The 21,053-nt window shown below is 43.2% G+C and overlaps 1 protein-coding gene across 12 annotated transcripts in view; it reads left to right on the plus strand.

Annotated features, from left to right (window-relative positions):
- The window catches only part of RALYL (RALY RNA binding protein like), a 1,174,022-nt gene that overhangs the window by 1,059,185 nt on the left and 93,784 nt on the right, over window positions 1-21,053 (plus strand). For all 12 annotated transcript variants that reach the window (XM_063924013.1, XM_063924021.1, XM_063924012.1 and 9 more), the window contains one exon: window positions 17,126-17,289. In XM_063924013.1, the coding sequence (XP_063780083.1) occupies window positions 17,126-17,289 (164 nt within the window). The remainder of the gene's footprint in view (window positions 1-17,125; window positions 17,290-21,053) is intronic.

The raw sequence follows: 21,053 nt of genomic DNA on the forward strand, positions 1-21,053 counted from the left end.
CTGAAGGCAAGATAATGGTCAAGGTTTTAAGGATAACCATGCTTGAGCACATCTGACTTAGTTCTCCTTAGTACCTCAGTCAATTTAGTTTAACCATTTGTGCTCAGCCATGGATACCCTTAAAACCTGGACTGTTAGGGTGCCTTGGGAACCGAGATTGGAAACCACTGGCCCTACACTCTGTAGAAGATTCCAAGGGCCGGATGTAATGGATTGCGAGACGGCAGGAGCTCCAAGACTCTGGCCGAACGCGTTTGTTTTTTTAAAGCAGTTTATAAGGCAAAACCAACCAAGGTTTGCCTCGTAACCGTTTGCTGCTTTAAAAAAACGTACGAGTTCGGCCGGAGTCTCAGAGCTCCAGTCATCTCGCAAGCCATTACATCTGGTCCCAGGTCTCCAAATAATAGTGTGGATAAATGGCTGTTAGTTGCTAGCAGTGAGCATTAACACTGAAGTATGCTGGATGATTCCTGGAATAGAGAGCAGGCTGTGGGTTGCTGTCATATACCGCAGTAAGGGAATGTAAATAAACCTTAATGGGGGAGGACCCCCGGAGATCTCCCAGGGATATGCCAACCAAGTATCTTCTTCAGTCTGGTAGAGATGCTGCTGCCCAAGTGCAAAGTGACTGACATAGATGCAACGCTGGATTAAAGTGGGGGGGGGGTCAGGATACACTGTACCCTAGGCCCCCCTCAATCATGGTGCCACCTGGCCAGAGCACACTGACATCACCAGCTCTCCCTCTTTTGCAGCAGCAGAAGGAAAATCTATGCAGCCAGAATGCGAGCACTGCTGGCAGAGACACAGAAATATCAGGTTTCATGAGCTGTCGATGGTCCTCTGGACTAAAGGAAAGATACAGTAGTAGGGAGGAGAGAGCTGTAAGTGACTCAGGGATCCCAGCTTCTCATATACCCCCTGCCCTCTTCCATACACATCAGGCTAATTTGAGGTGTCTGGGTCCTGGTCCTGTGTTACCTGTTATCTGATTAGAGTATTTGAGACTGGAGAGAGATACACACACACACACACACACACACACACACACACGCGCACACACACACACACACACACACACACACACACATAGAGTCCTCCTGTGTCCTGTTCCAATGTGTAATTAGTACAGAGGCTGCTTCTATTCTTGCATGTGATATGACAAGATCAATTATATATTTTATTTTTCTATGTGTATTTTAATGTTAAATTGTCTTTGTTCCACTACAAGGACACTTTATGAAGTAGTCTCTCAATTATGTGGCATTATAAACAGTACTATGCATTATTAAACTATTACTTTAAATCTAATACACAGCATTGGTTTAAATTTAATATTCACAGTCTAAAATACATCCCCACCCCCAGAGAACACTGATGCGCTTGCACTTTGCAGTCCCATAGTGGGGGTGGGCAGAATCACAGATGGGGAACAAGATGTGGAGGCTTGTAGGAGTGAGGGTGGACTCCCCAAGGTTTAATCCAGCCCTGCAGGTATGGAAATAGTTATAAGTGTCATGATCTGCCATTTGATAGTGGTGCTCATTGATATAGCAGGCACAGTGGGTAGAGATGCGGTGGTCGACTTGTCAGTGGGACACAGTGCAGATTATGTCCCACATGCAGTTACATATATGGTGCCACAAGGATTATGCGGTGCCTAACAATGTACATAAGCTGATTAACAACACTAGAAAACAGTGAATTTCAGAACAAGACAATTCAGGACAGGGACATGATTTTATAAACATAAAGTAACACTCAAGAAAGCAGCAGTGTAGATGATAGTAAAAGTAAGGGAAGGAAAAGCACGTGAGGGAAGAGGTCTGTTGCTTGTGAGAGCTTACATTCTCATGGAGAGGGACAGACAGAAAGGGGTGACACTGATGAGGTAGACAGTGAGCAATGGAGCTAGAATGAAAGCTGGATGGCTGTAATGAAAAGTAGGTCTTGAAAGCCCACTTGAAGTTTTGTAGAGAGGTGGAGAGTCTGCAAATTCTTGGAGGTTGCAGTGGGTGAATGTCATCTGCAAGCACTTGCAGATCTGGCAGCATTGAGACTCGGGTGCAGTCTGAAAGAGACGGCCCAGCAATAACCTGGGTCCACCCTGCAATGTGAACACGGTTTCAGCAGATGGAACACAGCTTTAAACTATGTTCAGTAACCAAGGTTGGACATGGGTTACAGTGTGAAAGAGGTATATGTATGCATGTTGCTGGGTGGTAGGGAAATGTCCTGTATAGATTACATATACTTCACTGTATATCAGAATATTGGAGCTAAAGAGAGAATAATGATAAGATTTGCAAATACATGGTAATGCCAGTAGGTTGGCATATGGTTAATCATACCTCCCAAAATTTTGCATGACCTTGACAAAAGAAGGTGTGGCTTCACAGGAATGCCAGAACTGTGAGCCTTGCCTGCCATCGACCGTCACTGTGGGGGCATGCCCAGTGATCCGGGAGCTGCTGAATGCCTCCTGTCCATCCTTCCCGTTAATAGACACGGCGCACATGTACACAGAATCTAAACACTCGCTGCTAAAGAGAGTAGCGAATGACACACAGGCCCATAGGTGCAACAGTACGGCCTGCGGCTGGGACAGTGCCCGAGGTATCAGGACTGTCCAATGAAATTAGGGAGGTATGGGTTAATGGTTAGCTCAATCAGCAACCATCTTACTTTTAATTTGGGATTTGAGACCTGAAACTGTTTTAATTCAGCTACATAATAAAAGCAAAGCTTGAAATAATTGATAACAGAGAACAATAAATAAAGATAAAGAGCATAAGCTGCAGAAACCTTCATTTACATTAAGTAATGTTAGATTATAGAAACCAGTTTGCATACAGTATACTGATATATATTAGAGATGAGCGCCTGAAATTTTTCGGGTTTTGTGTTTTGGTTTTGGGTTCGGTTCCGCGGCCGTGTTTTGGGTTCGACCGCGTTTTGGCAAAACCTCACCGAATTTTTTTTGTCGGATTCGGGTGTGTTTTGGATTCGGGTGTTTTTTTAAAAAAACACTAAAAAACAGCTTAAATCATAGAATTTGGGGGTCATTTTGATCCCATATTATTATTAACCTCAAAAACCATAATTTCCACTCATTTTCAGTCTATTCTGAATACCTCACACCTCACAATATTATTTTTAGTCCTAAAATTTGCACCAAGGTCGCTGGATGACTAAGCTAAGCGACACTAGTGGCCGACACAAACACCTGGCCCATCTAGGAGTGGCACTGCAGTGTCACGCAGGATGTCCCTTCCAAAAAACCCTCCCCAATCAGCACATGACGCAAAGAAAAAAAGAGGCGCAATGAGGTAGCTGACTGTGTGAGTAAGATAAGCGACCCTAGTGGCCGACACAAACACCGGGCCCATTTAGGAGTGGCACTGCAGTGTCACGCAGGATGTCCCTTCCAAAAAACCCTCCCCAATCAGCACATGACGCAAAGAAAAAAAGAGGCGCAATGAGGTAGCTGACTGTGTGAGTAAGATTAGCGACCCTAGTGGCCGACACAAACACCGGGCCCATTTAGGAGTGGCACTGCAGTGTCACGCAGGATGTCCCTTCCAAAAAACCCTCCCCAATCAGCACATGACGCAAAGAAAAAAAGAGGCGCAATGAGGTAGCTGACTGTGTGAGTAAGATTAGCGACCCTAGTGGCCGACACAAACACCGGGCCCATTTAGGAGTGGCACTGCAGTGTCACGCAGGATGTCCCTTCCAAAAAACCCTCCCCAATCAGCACATGACGCAAAGAAAAAAAGAGGCGCAATGAGGTAGCTGACTGTGTGAGTAAGATTAGCGACCCTAGTGGCCGACACAAACACCGGGCCCATTTAGGAGTGGCACTGCAGTGTCACGCAGGATGTCCCTTCCAAAAAACCCTCCCCAAACAGCACATGACGCAAAGAAAAATAAAAGAAAAAAGAGGTGCAAGATGGAATTGTCCTTGGGCCCTCCCACCCACCCTTATGTTGTATAAACAAAACAGGACATGCACACTTTAACCAACCCATCATTTCAGTGACAGGGTCTGCCACACGACTGTGACTGATATGACGGGTTGGTTTGGACCCCCCCCAAAAAAGAAGCAATTAATCTCTCCTTGCACAAACTGGCTCTACAGAGGCAAGATGTCCACCTCATCATCACCCTCCGATATATCACCGTGTACATCCCCCTCCTCACAGATTATCAATTCGTCCCCACTGGAATCCACCATCTCAGCTCCCTGTGTACTTTGTGGAGGCAATTGCTGCTGGTCAATGTCTCCGCGGAGGAATTGATTATAATTCATTTTAATGAACATCATCTTCTCCACATTTTCTGGATGTAACCTCGTACGCCGATTGCTGACAAGGTGAGCGGCGGCACTAAACACTCTTTCGGAGTACACACTTGTGGGAGGGCAACTTAGGTAGAATAAAGCCAGTTTGTGCAATGGCCTCCAAATTGCCTCTTTTTCCTGCCAGTATAAGTATGGACTGTGTGACGTGCCTACTTGGATGCGGTCACTCATATAATCCTCCACCATTCTTTCAATGGTGAGAGAATCATATGCAGTGACAGTAGACGACATGTCCGTAATCGTTGTCAGGTCCTTCAGTCCGGACCAGATGTCAGCATCAGCAGTCGCTCCAGACTGCCCTGCATCACCGCCAGCGGGTGGGCTCGGAATTCTGAGCCTTTTCCTCGCACCCCCAGTTGCGGGAGAATGTGAAGGAGGAGATGTTGACAGGTCGCGTTCCGCTTGACTTGACAATTTTCTCACCAGCAGGTCTTTCAACCCCAGCAGACTTGTGTCTGCCGGAAAGAGAGATCCAAGGTAGGCTTTAAATCTAGGATCGAGCACGGTGGCCAAAATGTAGTGCTCTGATTTCAACAGATTGACCACCCGTGAATCCTTGTTAAGCGAATTAAGGGCTCCATCCACAAGTCCCACATGCCTAGCGGAATCGCTCCGTGTTAGCTCCTCCTTCAATGTCTCCAGCTTCTTCTGCAAAAGCCTGATGAGGGGAATGACCTGACTCAGGCTGGCAGTGTCTGAACTGACTTCACGTGTGGCAAGTTCAAAGGGCATCAGAACCTTGCACAACGTTGAAATCATTCTCCACTGCGCTTGAGACAGGTGCATTCCACCTCCTATATCGTGCTCAATTGTATAGGCTTGAATGGCCTTTTGCTGCTCCTCCAACCTCTGAAGCATATAGAGGGTTGAATTCCACCTCGTTACCACTTCTTGCTTCAGATGATGGCAGGGCAGGTTCAGTAGTTTTTGGTGGTGCTCCAGTCTTCTGTACGTGGTGCCTGTACGCCGAAAGTGTCCCGCAATTTTTCTGGCCACCGACAGCATCTCTTGCACGCCCCTGACGTTTTTTAAATAATTCTGCACCACCAAATTCAAGGTATGTGCAAAACATGGGACGTGCTGGAATTTGCCCATATTTAATGCACACACAATATTGCTGGCGTTGTCCGATGCCACAAATCCACAGGAGAGTCCAATTGGGGTAAGCCATTCCGCGATGATCTTCCTCAGTTGCCGTAAGAGGTTTTCAGCTGTGTGCGTATTCTGGAAACCGGTGATACAAAGCGTAGCCTGCCTAGGAAAGAGTTGGCGTTTGCGAGATGCTGCTACTGGTGCCGCCGCTGCTGTTCTTGCGGCGGGAGTCCATACATCTACCCAGTGGGCTGTCACAGTCATATAGTCCTGACCCTGCCCTGCTCCACTTGTCCACATGTCCGTGGTTAAGTGGACATTGGGTACAACTGCATTTTTTAGGACACTGGTGAGTCTTTTTCTGACGTCCGTGTACATTCTCGGTATCGCCTGCCTAGAGAAGTGGAACCTAGATGGTATTTGGTAACGGGGGCACACTGCCTCAATAAATTGTCTAGTTTCCTGTGAACTAACGGCGGATACCGGACGCACGTCTAACACCAACATAGTTGTCAAGGCCTCAGTTATCCGCTTTGCAGCAGGATGACTGCTGTGATATTTCATCTTCCTCGCAAAGGACTGTTGAACAGTCAATTGCTTACTGGAAGTAGTACAAGTGGGCTTACGACTTCCCCTCTGGGATGACCATCGACTCCCAGCAGCAACAACAGCAGCGCCAGCAGCAGTAGGCGTTACACGCAAGGATGCATCGGAGGAATCCCAGGCAGGAGAGGACTCGTCAGAATTGCCAGTGACATTGCCTGCAGGACTATTGGCATTCCTGGGGAAGGAGGAAATTGACACTGAGGGAGTTGGTGGGGTGGTTTGCGTGAGCTTGGTTACAAGAGGAAGGGATTTACTGGTCAGTGGACTGCTTCCGCTGTCACCCAAAGTTTTTGAACTTGTCACTGACTTATTATGAATGCGCTGCAGGTGACGTATAAGGGAGGATGTTCCGAGGTGGTTAACGTCCTTACCCCTACTTATTACAGCTTGACAAAGGGAACACACGGCTTGACACCTGTTGTCCGCATTTCTGTTGAAATAGTTCCACACCGAAGAGCTGATTTTTTTGGTATTTTCACCAGTCATGTCAACGGCCATATTCCTCCCACGGACAACAGGTGTCTCCCCGGGTGCCTGACTTAAACAAACCACCTCACCATCAGAATCCTCCTGGTCAATTTCCTCCCCAGCGCCAGCAACACCCATATCCTCCTCATCCTGGTGTACTTCAACACTGACATCTTCAATCTGACTATCAGGAACTGGACTGCGGGTGCTCCTTCCAGCACTTGCAGGGGGCGTGCAAATGGTGGAAGGCGCATGCTCTTCACGTCCAGTGTTGGGAAGGTCAGGCATCGCAACCGACACAATTGGACTCTCCTTGTGGATTTGGGATTTCGAAGAACGCACAGTTCTTTGCGGTGCTACTGCTTTTGCCAGCTTGAGTCTTTTCATTTTTCTAGCGAGAGGCTGAGTGCCTCCATCCTCATGTGAAGCTGAACCACTAGCCATGAACATAGGCCAGGGCCTCAGCCGTTCCTTGCCACTCCGTGTGGTAAATGGCATATTGGCAAGTTTACGCTTCTCCTCCGACAATTTTATTTTAGCTTTTGGAGTCCTTTTTTTACTGATATTTGGTGTTTTGGATTTGACATGCTCTGTACTATGACATTGGGCATCGGCCTTGGCAGACGACGTTGCTGGCATTTCATCGTCTCGGCCATGACTAGTGGCAGCAGCTTCAGCACGAGGTGGAAGTGGATCTTGATCTTTCCCTAATTTTGGAACCTCAACATTTTTGTTCTCCATATTTTAATAGGCACAACTAAAAGGCACCTCAGGTAAACAATGGAGATGGATGGATACTAGTATACAATTATGGACGGACTGCCGAGTGCCGACACAGAGGTAGCTACAGCCGTGAACTACCGTACTGTGTCTGCTGCTAATATAGACTGGTTGATAAAGAGATGTCGTAGTATGTATGTATGAAGAAGAAAGAAAAAAAAAACACGGTTAGGTGGTATACAATTATGGACGGACTGCCGAGTGCCGACACAGAGGTAGCCACAGCCGTGAACTACCGTACTGTACTGTGTCTGCTGCTAATATAGACTGGTTGATAAAGAGATGTCGTAGTATGTATGTATGAAGAAGAAAGAAAAAAAAACCACGGGTAGGTGGTATACAATTATGGACGGACTGCCGAGTGCCAACACAGAGGTAGCCACAGCCGTGAACTACCGTACTGTACTGTGTCTGCTGCTAATATAGACTGGTTGATAAAGAGATGTAGTAGTATGTATGTATAAAGAAGAAAGAAAAAAAAACCACGGGTAGGTGGTATACAATTATGGACGGACTGCCGAGTGCCGACACAGAGGTAGCCACAGCCGTGAACTACCGTACTGTACTGTGTCTGCTGCTAATATAGACTGGTTGATAAAGAGATGTCGTAGTATGTATGTATGAAGAAGAAAGAAAAAAAAACCACGGTTAGGTGGTATACAATTATGGACGGACTGCCGAGTGCCGACACAGAGGTAGCCACAGCCGTGAACTACCGTACTGTACTGTGTCTGCTGCTAATATAGACTGGTTGATAAAGAGATGTCGTAGTATGTATGTATAAAGAAGAAAGAAAAAAAAACCACGGTTAGGTGGTATACAATTATGGACGGACTGCCGAGTGCCGACACAAAGGTAGCCACAGCCGTGAACTACCGTACTGTACTGTGTCTGCTGCTAATATAGACTGGTTGATAAAGAGATGTCGTAGTATGTATGTATGAAGAAGAAAGAAAAAAAAACCACGGTTAGGTGGTATACAATTATGGACGGACTGCCGAGTACCGACACAGAGGTAGCCACAGCCGTGAACTACCGTACTGTACTGTGTCTGCTGCTAATATAGACTGGTTGATAAAGAGATGTCGTAGTATGTATGTATAAAGAATAAAGAAAAAAAAACCACGGTTAGGTGGTATACAATTATGGACGGACTGCCGAGTGCCGACACAGAGGTAGCCACAGCCGTGAACTACCGTACTGTACTGTGTCTGCTGCTAATATAGACTGGTTGATAAAGAGATGTAGTAGTATGTATGTATAAAGAAGAAAGAAAAAAAAACCACGGGTAGGTGGTATACAATTATGGATGGACTGCCGAGTGCCGACACAGAGGTAGCTACAGCCGTGAACTACCGTACTGTGTCTGCTGCGACTGGATGATAAATAATGATATAAAAAATATATATATATATCACTACTGCAGCCGGACAGGTATATATATTATATAATGACGGACCTGCTGGACACTGTCTGTCAGCAGAATGAGTTTTTTATAGAATAAAAAAAAAAAACACCACACAAGTGAAGTCACACGACGAGTGTTTAACTTTTTCAGGCAATCACAATATAGTATACTACTAACTATACTGGTGGTCAGTGTGGTCAGGTCACTGGTCAGTCACACTGGCAGTGGCACTCCTGCAGCAAAAGTGTGCACTGTTTAATTTTAATATAATATGTACTCCTGGCTCCTGCTATAACCTATAACTGGCACTGCAGTGCTCCCCAGTCTCCCCCACAATTATAAGCTGTGTGAGCTGAGCACAGTCAGATATATAATATATACATAGATGATGCAGCACACTGGGCTGAGCAGTGCACACAGATATGGTATGTGACTGTCTTGTACTCCTGGCTCCTGCTATAACCTATAACTGGCACTGCAGTGCTCCCCAGTCTCCCCCACAATTATAAGCTGTGTGAGCTGAGCACAGTCAGATATATAATATATACATAGATGATGCAGGCATGCAGCACACTGGGCTGAGCAGTGCACACAGATATGGTATGTGACTGAGTCACTGTGTGTACCGTTTTTTTCAGGCAGAGAACGGATATATTAAATAAAACAACTGCACTGCTGGTGGTCACTGTGGTCAGTCACTAAACTCTGCACTCTCTTCTACAGTATCAGCCTCAGGTCAATCTCTCTCTCTCTCTCTCCTAATCTAAATGGAGAGGACGCCAGCCACGTCCTCTCCCTATCAATCTCAATGCACGTGTGAAAATGGCGGCGACGCGCGGCTCCTTATATAGAATCCGAGTCTCGCGAGAATCCGACAGCGTCATGATGACGTTCGGGCGCGCTCGGGTTAACCGAGCAAGGCGGGAAGATCCGAGTCGCTCGGACCCGTGAAAAAAAACATGAAGTTCGTGCGGGTTCGGATTCAGAGAAACCGAACCCGCTCATCTCTAATATATATATATATATATATATATATATACTTTATATGAAGTATACTCATGGTACCCTTTACATACAGTATACAGACAGTAGCGGATCTTGCCACGGGCAAGCAGGACTTTTGCCCGGGGCGCCGCCTTCAGGAGGGCGCCGGCACCATCCCGAGGGTGCCGCACCATGGCAAGATCTGCTACTGCTGTGCCCCCCGCTGCCCGCTGTGTCCCGCTGCCGCTGCCCACTGTGTCCCGCTACGCGCCTAGTTTCCCTTCGTGGAGAGGACCTTTGCTGTGCGGTGCGCGATGACGTCATCGCGCACCGCACAGCATTTCAGCGGCGCTACTCTACTGTACAGGGGGCGTAACTGACCACGCCCCTTTATGAAGTCACGCCCCTATTTCCCGCCCGGGGCGCAAAAAGGCCTAGAACCGGCCCTGTATACAGACAGAAACCTTTACATACAGTATACTGATAGAAACCTTTATATGCAGTATACTGATAGTACCCTTTACATACAGTATACAGATAGAAACCTTTACATACAGTATACTGATAGTACCCTTTACATGCAGTATACTGATAGAAACCTTTACATACTGTACTGTATACTGATAGAAACTTTTACATACAGTATACTGGTAGAAACCTTTACATGCAGTATACTGATAGAAACCTTTTCATACAGTATACTGATAGAGCCCTTTACATGCAGTATACTGATAGAAACCTTTACATACAGTATACTTAGAGAACCCTTTACATGCAGTATACTGGTAGAAACCTTTACATACAGTATCCTGACAGAAACCGCTACATACAGTATAGTGATAGAAACCTTTACATACAGTATACTGATAGAAACCTTCACATACAGTATACTCATAGAAACCTTTACATACAGTATACTGTTAGAAACCTTTACATACAGTATACTGAGAGAACCCTTTACATGCAGTATACTGGTAGAAACCTTTACATACAGTATCCTGACAGAAACCGCTACATACAGTATAGTGATAGAAACCTTTACATACAGTATACTGATAGAAACCTTCACATACAGTATACTGATAGAAACCTTTACATACAGTATACTGTTAGAAACCTTTACATACAGTATACTGAGAGAACCCTTTACATGCAGTATACTGGTAGAAACCTTTACATACAGTATCCTGACAGAAACCGCTACATACAGTATAGTGATAGAAACCTTTACATACAGTATACTGATAGAAACCTTCACATACAGTATACTGATAGAAACCTTTACATACAGTATACTGTTAGAAACCTTTACATACAGCATACTGAATATCTGTTTAGTGGTTCTTTAAAATAAGATGGAAATACTGTATGTACAGAAGGGCTGGCTGTTATATTTCTATAACATGTCTGTATTAGATAGTAGAATCAAACTAAGTTTATTCACGGTATCCACGAGTATGTGAAACATCTTGTAAAGGTTAGGAGTGGGAACAATACAAGTAATGGGAAAACTAATTGGGTCTTGATTTTAATTTGTAAGCTGTTATTCATACCGCTGATGTGCAATTACTTTATCTACTAGGATGAACACCAGCAGCTAATGCTACAATTTCACATTTCCTTTACCACTGAGATTTGTATTTCAAAGCACTACTGATTACCATTGTGCACTTCACTTACAGTACGTGCTTTATAAGACAAGCAAGCAAACGAGAAGATTTTTTTTAAAAAGGTTAATGCTTCAAAAGAGGTGTTTTCCACATACCTCCGCTTTCAATAAATACAAGTAAATTGTGAATTAATTAAATATAAGTGTAATCACTAAGTATTGTTCTCTCCTTTCGAGCCCATTCCCCCTCTCGTTCTCTCCATCTCTCCCTACTTATTTGTCCATCCCCCTTTTTCTCTCTTCTCTTTAGCAACACTCCCCCCTCCCCTCCCTGTTTCTCTCTATCACCGTCACCTCACTCTCTCCTGTGCATCACTGACACTGGTGGGAGTATTCACAGTTTCTACCAACTATCATTACATTCCAACGGGATGACATACTTTTTATCAGCAGTCGATTTTATTTTATACAGTAGATTGGTTGCTGTCTTGAACACTGGTTTGTATACACCTAATAGATTATGTAAAATATAATGCACCCCTGTAATAAATGTTTTAAAATGGACAATGTGAGTGTAGATATTACTAACGATGTCATAAGAGTGACAAAGTTATCTTTCACAGTTGCATACACAAGTATTCGCCACTCCTTCAATTTGTCTTACATTATTGTTGCTTTTTATAAAAATACAGTATAATTATTGAAAATTAGATCCAAGAACCAGGAACATTCTTTTGACAGGGATTTGACAGTTACTTCATTTTTTTGTAGAAGATTAGAATAAATATCTTTTCATGATCAATTACTTAAAATCACGTAATAACCACTTCTTTCTATGTAATATTAGCTGACTTTCGGATAGGAGCTGGGCACCCACTCAGAAAATTATTATATGACACAAAAATTACTGTTACTGTTTATAACACAAACTTATGTTCAGTATTTTTTTTAAGTGGATATACATGCATTGAATTAGGAAGGCCAATCCTGGGTCGTTTTTTTAATCCCGGGACTCGGGATTGAAATATGGTCAATCAAACGTCTATGCTGATAAGGAGGGTAGAGGGCTCATATTAGTGGGAAAGCTTAACAATACCTTATGTTCCCTGGCTAACATATATGTGCCAAACCAAAAACAAGCCCTCTTCTTTATGAAAATTGATGGCTTTCTGTCTAAATATGCTAAATGGGCACTAATTCTGGCCGGTGATTTTAATGAAGTCCTAGATAATGCAATAGATCGCTCCACCTCCTTATCCCTATCAGCTTCGGGATCCCTATCTTCAGCGTCAAGAGCTCTACTCTCTCTCCTTAAACATCACCTACAGTACTATACTTTTTGATTCTTTTAGATTTATTGACCCCTCGGCTAGGGATTACATATTCTACTCCTCAGTGCATAAAACATATTCTAGGATCGACATGATCCTTTTAAGTATGGATCTTTCACTTAAGTTTACATCAGCCGCCATCCACCCTATGGTTTGTTCGGATCACTGCTCCATAATGGCTGACCTTGTATCCATCACTTCTCACCCCCCCCACTCCTCTTGCTTGTTGAAGAATTAATTATTCCCTCTTGCATATCTCTGAATATTCTGATCAGATTAAAAGTCACTTATTGGAATATTTCCAATTGAACGACTCTCCCGAAATATCGCCATTGACCCTCTGGGAAGCTCATAAGGCGGTCTTACGAGGCTACCTTATCAATATGCCTTCTAGACACAGGAAACACACTGATTCCCACCTGACCTCCCTGACCTCTAAACTTTATTCTCTTGAACTCCAGCACAAACTGACCCCATCTCCAGCATATTTGGAGTTGTTGAATAAAGCTAAGGCAGACCACTCGATATTCCTGTCGGTACGTACTGCCAAATCGTTGCAGAAATGAAACCAGATTTATTACGAAAAAGGTTATAAAGCCGACAGGCTCCTAGCTTCTAGACTTAGGGCCAAAAGTTCACGTAATAATATCTTGGCTATCAATACTAGCTCTGGTGTCTTATCTCATTCCCCTAAAACTATTAACCAGGAATTTCAAGCTTTTTATTCTACCCTCTATAATTTAAATAGGAACGCGGTGGAGCCAAGACCCTCTGATGATATGATCAATGAATTCCTTCAGCGAGCCCACCTCCCCTGTCTCTCTGAACAAGCATCTATGCAGTTAAACCGAGACATCTCTGATAAAGACATTTCTAATGTCCCATAAACTGTCAAAGACCCCAGGGCCTGATGGCTTTTCAGCTTCCTACTACAAAAAGTTTGCCCATATCTTGATACCTTACCTTAAATTTCTATTTAATGCAGTACTGCATGGGTCCTCGTTCTCTCAAACCATGCTTGAAGCCAAGATCATTATCATTCATAAAGAGGGTAAAAATCCCCATGATTGTGCAAGCTACAGACCAATCTCATTACTATATAATGATGTTAAGTTATATGCCAAAATTTTGGCCACACGCTTAAACGGTGTTATCCCTGACCTGATCCACTATGACCAAGTGGGTTTTATCCCGGGTCGTCAGGCCAGGGACAACACTAGAAGGACAATAGATCTTATCCAGATTCTAATCGCAGACAAACCCCTTCACGCATTCTATCATTAGACGCTGAAAAGCGCTTGACCGCATTTCGTGGGCTTTTTTATTTAAAACCTTGCAAATGTTTGGTATCACTGCTGCATTCTTAACCACTGTCTCTGACCTATATTATTCCCCAATAGCGAGAGTCTTGACTAATGGTATTCTATTAGATCCCTTTCCGCTTACTAATGGCACGAGGCAGGGCTGCCCGCTTTCACCCCTCATATTTGCTAAGGTCATTGAGCCACTTTCCGCCATGATCAGACTATCTGATAAGGTGCGAGAATTGGAAGCGGGTTCCCAAAATTTCAAAATCTCGTTGTTTGTGGGCGATGTTCTGTTAACGCTCACACATCCTCAATCTTCCCTCCCTGCTTTCTATGACATTATCAATGAATATGGCCGTCTGGATACAAAATTAACTTTTCTAAATCAGAAGCTCTGCCCCACCACATTCCCTATGAACTAAAGAGTTCTTTATCCTTCGTATATCACTTTTAATGACAACAGGGTCGAGTTAAATATCTGGGAGTCTATATTACGTCCCATTATGATCTCCTTTACGTCCCACTATGATCTCCTTTATGTGAAAAATTATCCCTGATTATTATATAACTCAAACATTATCAATCTTTGGAATCCTATATAATTTCATGGTTGGGTAGGATTATCGCTATTAAAATGACTATCATGCCCCAACTTCTTTATTTATTTCAAACACTCCCGGTTAAAGTCTCAGAAAAAGTATTGATGGAAATACAGATCTCTCATGGTTTGTGTGGAATGATAAACCCCCCAGATTGTCTTTAAGTACTCTCAAGCTTCCTAGGTCATTGGGGGGTTCCCTGATGTCAAACTGTATTATTTGGCTAGTCATTTGCGCCAAATAGCAAACTCCTTTGCTCCTCTTGATGCCATTGCCTGGATTGACTTGGAGACCTATACGTTAGGAGTCCACTCCCTAGTCTTCCTTTGGGGTCTAGATAAAGCCTCTAGACGCTCACCACTTCATTTTGCTCTCCTCCCTTAAATTTTCCCACTCACTTTGGGATTACTCGTCCATTGAATTTCAGATGTTCTCCTCTCCCTCCCCTCTCACCCCCCTGTGGTTTAATTTGGCTTTCCACCTGGTCTCTCTTTTATGCATTTCAAATTGTGAAACAAGGCAGGCATTAGATTAGTGTTGGATCTCCATGCTCAGGGATCCTGAGCTTCTCTGGATTGCATCATGGTTAAGTTTCCCTCTCTAGTGCCCCCTTTCTTTGAGTATCTCCAACTTTACCACTTTCTTGGGTCACTTTCCTATACTGGGTCATAAAAGGATCCCACCCCTTTCAAACAAATTTGTTTGAAGAGTCCTTTCAGCAGGGGTATGATTTCTCACATTTACTCGATATTGATTGAGGCTGCCTCTCCCATGTGGACCCACCATAAGCTGAATTGGGAGAGGGATCTCGGCCCCCCTCCAGATGACTCATGTTGGGAGGAGGTAAGGGATGGAATTGCTAAGAGATCACGCTCACCTCGCATAAAAAAAAACCTCCTATAAATTGTATTATAGGTGGTACTATACCCCAGACAGACTGTCTAAAATCCTCACTTTTACTACTCTGGTTTGTTGGCAGGGCTGCAGCCAGAGAACCTTGTATCACATGTGGTGGACTTGCCCTTTTATAGTTCCTTTCTGGACTAAAGTCCTCGATCTGCTGAAATCCATCTCAGGCATTCCGCTTGTTCTAGACCCTTGGGTCTTTTTGCTGGCCCGCCCTTTTCAAGATGCTGACCCCACCTTGAACAAATTATTCTCCCATGTTTAGCCGCTGCAAAATCCCTAATCGTCAGAAATTGGAAATCACCCTTTCCCCCTACCATGCAATCACTAAACAACTATATCTGGTTTATTGCCACTATGGAGAAGGTTATGTACTAGCTCCATGAATGCCTCCATAAATTTTATTTAGTTTGGGACACCAGGATATCAACAAGGTCGCCTTGCCTTAGTTAACAAGCAACTCTTGAAAACTATTCATGAACCTTTGACGTTTTGCTCTTGGGACCTCGCCGTGGCTCCCCACACTAATTTTACTATAAGCTACTACTGTATACTTTACCGCCAGTAATTGTACTTTTTGTTGTCTTGCTTTCTTTTTGACCTGACTTGTTTACTTTAACTTTTGTACTATGTTTTCTTAATTTGTAAAATTGAGAGCTATCTGTTCATTGATCTCTGCATATATTTTCTGTATGTTCAATTGGCTCTTGTTGAATAAAGAGTTTTAAAAAAATTCTGGGATACCTGGGATTGGCTAGGGAAAAAAAAGAATTACTCACCCAATTAGGGATTCAATCCAGGCCAATTTTAAGCTAAAATCCCGGGATCCCGCCGATCCTGATCCAGGGATTGGCCACCCTAAATTGAATGCAGGGAAATAAACACCGAAGCATAAAACCCCTTGGCTTTATATGCATAATTGATAACATGTATTGTAACATCAGCAGGAAGTTATATTTACCTTATTTTGTTTTGGTTAAGTGTCTTGCTACAATCATATGTGACCATAGCCAAAGAAAACATTACAATGTTGACTATTTTAGCTTACCTAACATTGGGATTGATTCACGTTTGTAAGTAAAGCATAAAATGCAAGACTTTGCATTTGGAACAAACGATGTTGCACTGCAATGGAGCAAATAAATGTCTATTTTTTCTGTGCACGGTATAAAGTGGCTGCTTTTGCATGTAGCCCACAAATGTTAGACAACTTTATTTTTACACTGCAATTTAGATTTCAGTTTGAACACACCCCTCCCAAGTCTAAATTCCTCTTCACATGTTTCATCTGCCCCACCTGCAGTGCAACATGTTTTTTCCTAATTGCTTGATTTCTTTGCTTTACTTACAAACATGAATCAGGCCCATTGTCTCTTACTGTAAAGCAATATTAAATGAGAATAGGTAAACCTACATGTAGCCAATTCAAGCTTTTTAACACTGCCAGGAAGAGAGAGTATTGATGTGAAGACTTGTCAAAGTGCGGAAGGAAGTTTATAGCATTCAATGCACCTTCAGAAATATATATGCTGTATAAGGAACAATGATCATACATCAAAACGGTTTTGTTTCCGCTTCTTTTAATATTGTATTTGATCTTACTATATTTGACTCACATTTTTTGAGACATAAAAAAAATTGTATTTAATAACATTATATTCTTACTTTTAAGGTTGTTTGATTATGGACATGGACGTGTTCCACCACCACCTCGTGCCGTTATCCCACTGAAACGTCCCCGTATAACTGTGCCAGTAACGCGTAGAGGCAAAGGAGTGTTTTCTTTAAAAGGAGGATCGAGATCTGCCTCCAGTGGAGCCTCCTCAGGGTCAAAATGTAAGTGTTTGTTATTAATTTTGTGTTTTTATGCAGAAAATAACTTTTAAAATAAATAATTAAATATTGCATCTTGTAGGTTTGTTGACTTTCCTCATTCTAATTATTGTCATTAGTAGCAGTAGTACCAGGGGTGAAGCTAAGGCTTTTTTGGAAAAAGACTCTGGGGGGGGGGGGGGGGGGGGGTCTTCTCTTTTCAATGGAGCATGCAGACTCCACTGTCTCAACATTCAAAAGTAAATATGGCTGCTTACACTTCACTCCCTTACCACAAATCATCACAGTGACCGCTATATAATACATAGAATATCGGTGACTGCCATATAATAAAGAGAGCATTAGTGACCCACCTATAATACAGAGACCATCAGTGACCACTAAATATCACAGAGAACATCATAGACCACCATATAAAACAGAGAGCATCAGTGGCAAAATATAATAAAAGAGCATCAGTGGCCGTCATGCAATACAGAGAGTATCAGTGACCGCCAGGCAATACAGAGAGCATCAATGGCCACCATGTATGTTGGATATTGTCTAAAAAGCCTGGATGTTTAAACAGTGTTCTATGGTCCACTCCCGCATCTCTTACTTCTTACTTCAACTCTTTCTGCCCTCTTTATCTCCCTTCTACAATCATGCAGGAACAACAAAGGTCCCTTTCCTTTTCCAGCCTTTACTTTATTGCTTTGACTAGAATACCTAATTTGGGTATATCTAATCCAGCGGTTTCTCTCTCTCTTCTCATCTCAGTCTCTAAAAGTTAGGCAGTGGCTTCTCTGCCACCTGCATGAAGCTGCCTGGAACTGCTCTGCCTCCCTCCGTACTCCCTTCAGATGGCGCAGATTCCCAACGCTCCAATCCTTCCTATGGGAAGGAGGTACGAGGTTACGAAGAGGCTCCTCTGCCTCCTTCCCAGTGAGTGACCTGTGGCTGTGTGCATGCGTGATCTCAGGTACCCGGCACCAGTAAGTGTCACTGCTACTGAAATAGCAATGTTACTGGACGCGGGCACCACTGCTTTTTGGAGCAGCTGTTCCCAGACTGGAGCAATGCAGAATTGCTCTGCTAATTAAGTAGTCTGTTTACTAAGCCTTGGATGGAGATAAAATCAACGGCGCTAAAGTACCAGCCAATCCGCTCCTGTCCTTTTGCAAACACAGCCTGTAACATGGCATTTAGGAGCTGATTGGCTGGTACTTTATCTCTGTTGATTATATCTCCATCCAAGGCTTAGTAAATAGACCCCTAAGTATCCACTGCTGCAACTTGGGGTGAGTTGGATTCTTAATTATCAGAAGCCATCTGGCCCCAGATGATGAATAGACCTCTAAATGTGAATGATATCGTAAGACATTATAATATTTAGATTGTTATACATTATTAAAACAATTACAAACTTTTTTGTTTTTGCTATTTTATATTTTTGTAAAGAAGTGATATGTTATGTGCTTGTGAATTTATATTTGTTATAAAGCTATCATTATCCCCTGAGAAGTTCCGTACACATGGTTTAACATGTAATAAAGGTTTTCAGATGGGACCTGAAGCCTTTTTTTCATTACAGAAATCCATTTCTTAAAAATACGCTTTAATGTATCAATTTATTGTACTTGGACTGAAAACCCAGGTACAAAGTTCCATTTAGCATATACATCATTATTTGGAATTATTCCTGAGCCTTACACTGCCATGTTACGTAAAACCAATCTTTTTTTTTTAGACTCAATCTAAGCTCATTCATGGTCTATTGGATACAATTCAGACCGTCTGATAGAGCAGGAGTACTACTGATGAGAACAAGTCGCACGTTCTCGGTTTTCCTTTTACTATTCCTATACGGTTTTCTGTAGAAAAGCAAAATAATTTTTCATTTTCCCCTTTTCAGGAGAAAAATAATGCATATTAGTTGTACAGGTTGAGTCTCCCATATCTGAAAATATTCCAGAATACAAAAATTTTTGAGCGTGACTGAGATAGTGATACCTTTGCTTTCTGATTGTTCAATGTACTCAAACTTTGTATAAAATAACCTTCAGGCTATGTGTATAAGGTGTATATGAAACATGAAAGTATTCTGTGGTTAGACATGGGCCCCCAAGATATCTCATTATGGTATAGAAATATTCAGAAACATGGAAAAATCCATAATACTTTTGTCCCCAAGCATTTCAGGTATGGGAGATTCAAACTATAATACAGTATGGCCAGGGCCGATTGTGGGGTCCAGGGGCAACTAACTTGTGGGGCTCCCACTAATAAATGTATGCCATAATTCCCCCCCCCCCCCCCCCCGATCATTACCTGTCTGGACACCCTGTTATGAAGCAGCAGCTTCAGCAGGGAGCCGACACAGCTAGCTGGGTTCCGACATCTTGGCAGGTCATCTGTCATTGCAGCAGCCGCAGGCATCTCCAGGACAGTCAAATGATAGTGTGAAAGAACTGTGCTATTCTACCATGCAGCCTTACAAGCTGGTTGCTGCTGTGGAACTATTGGTGGGTGCACTACAAGAACTCACTCTAGAAGAGAGGATATAAATGTAAATGGATGGTTCAGCGCACCCCTAGCTTGTGTTGTATTAGATTTGTCATTTGATCGAAAATATATAGATATATATTGCACTATAAATGTATATAAAAGGGTGTATTGTGAATGTTGGAGCTGACCTTACATATAGTGGACAGACCAAGCATTGATCTGTCGGCAGACAGCACCATTGCTACACCGCTGAAGCCACAGCAAGGAAGGGACAGTACTCCCCAGAACGGGAACCTCAATCAAGGACTTTGCATTGGATACGGTAGGAGGACTTTGATCAATTCTTATACCGCATTTCAACCTCTGCATTCACCAGGCTGAGAATAAGCAGCACTTGTAAAAAAGGACTTTCAACTCAGAGACAGTGGCCCTCGATACGAGTTGATCGCTAGCTGCCGTTGTTCGCAGCGCAGCGATCAGGCTAAAAATCGGCACTTCTGCGCATGCGTATGCGGCTCAATGCGCACGCGCAACGTACTTTCACAAAAGCCGATGCAGTTTTACACAAGGTCTAGCGACGCTTTTCAGTCGCACTGCTGGCCGCAGAGTGATTGACAGAAAGTGGGTGTTTCTGGGTGGTAACTGACCGCTTTTTGGGGAGTGTGTAGAAAAACGCAGGCGTGCCAGATAAAAACACAGGAGTGGCTGGGGAAACATTGGCGTGGCTGGCCAAACGCAGGGCGTGTTTGTGACGTCAAAACAGGAACTAATTAGTCTGCAGTGATCGCTAGCTAGGAGTAGGTCTTGAGCTACTCAGAAACTGCACAATCTTTTTTAGTAGCAGCGCTGCGATCCTTTCGTTCACACTTCTGCTTAGCTAAGATACACTCTCAGAGGGCGGCGGCTTAGCGTTTGCACGGATGCTAAAAGCAGCTAGCGAGCGAACAACTCGGAATGAGGGCCAGTGTTCATACTCCAGCCCAGAGTAATATACATATCCAAGTGGGGTAAACCGCTCATTAGTGTACCCACAAGGAATTGTCCTATACGTTTTGTTTGTCTTAAGTGTTATATGTTTGTAAGTCCCATACTGGTATAACATTATCAATTTTTTTTAAAATACTATTTATTGATAAAATAAACACAAATATTTTATAGCGTTACGGTGTATTCACATTTATTTATTTATATACATTTATAATGCAATATATATCTATATATTTTCTATCAATTTACAAATATAATACAACACAAGCTAGGGGTGCGCTGAACCATCCATT

The sequence above is a fragment of the Pseudophryne corroboree genome, chromosome 5, assembly GCF_028390025.1.
Source record: "Pseudophryne corroboree isolate aPseCor3 chromosome 5, aPseCor3.hap2, whole genome shotgun sequence".
Lineage (NCBI taxonomy): Eukaryota > Metazoa > Chordata > Amphibia > Anura > Myobatrachidae > Pseudophryne > Pseudophryne corroboree.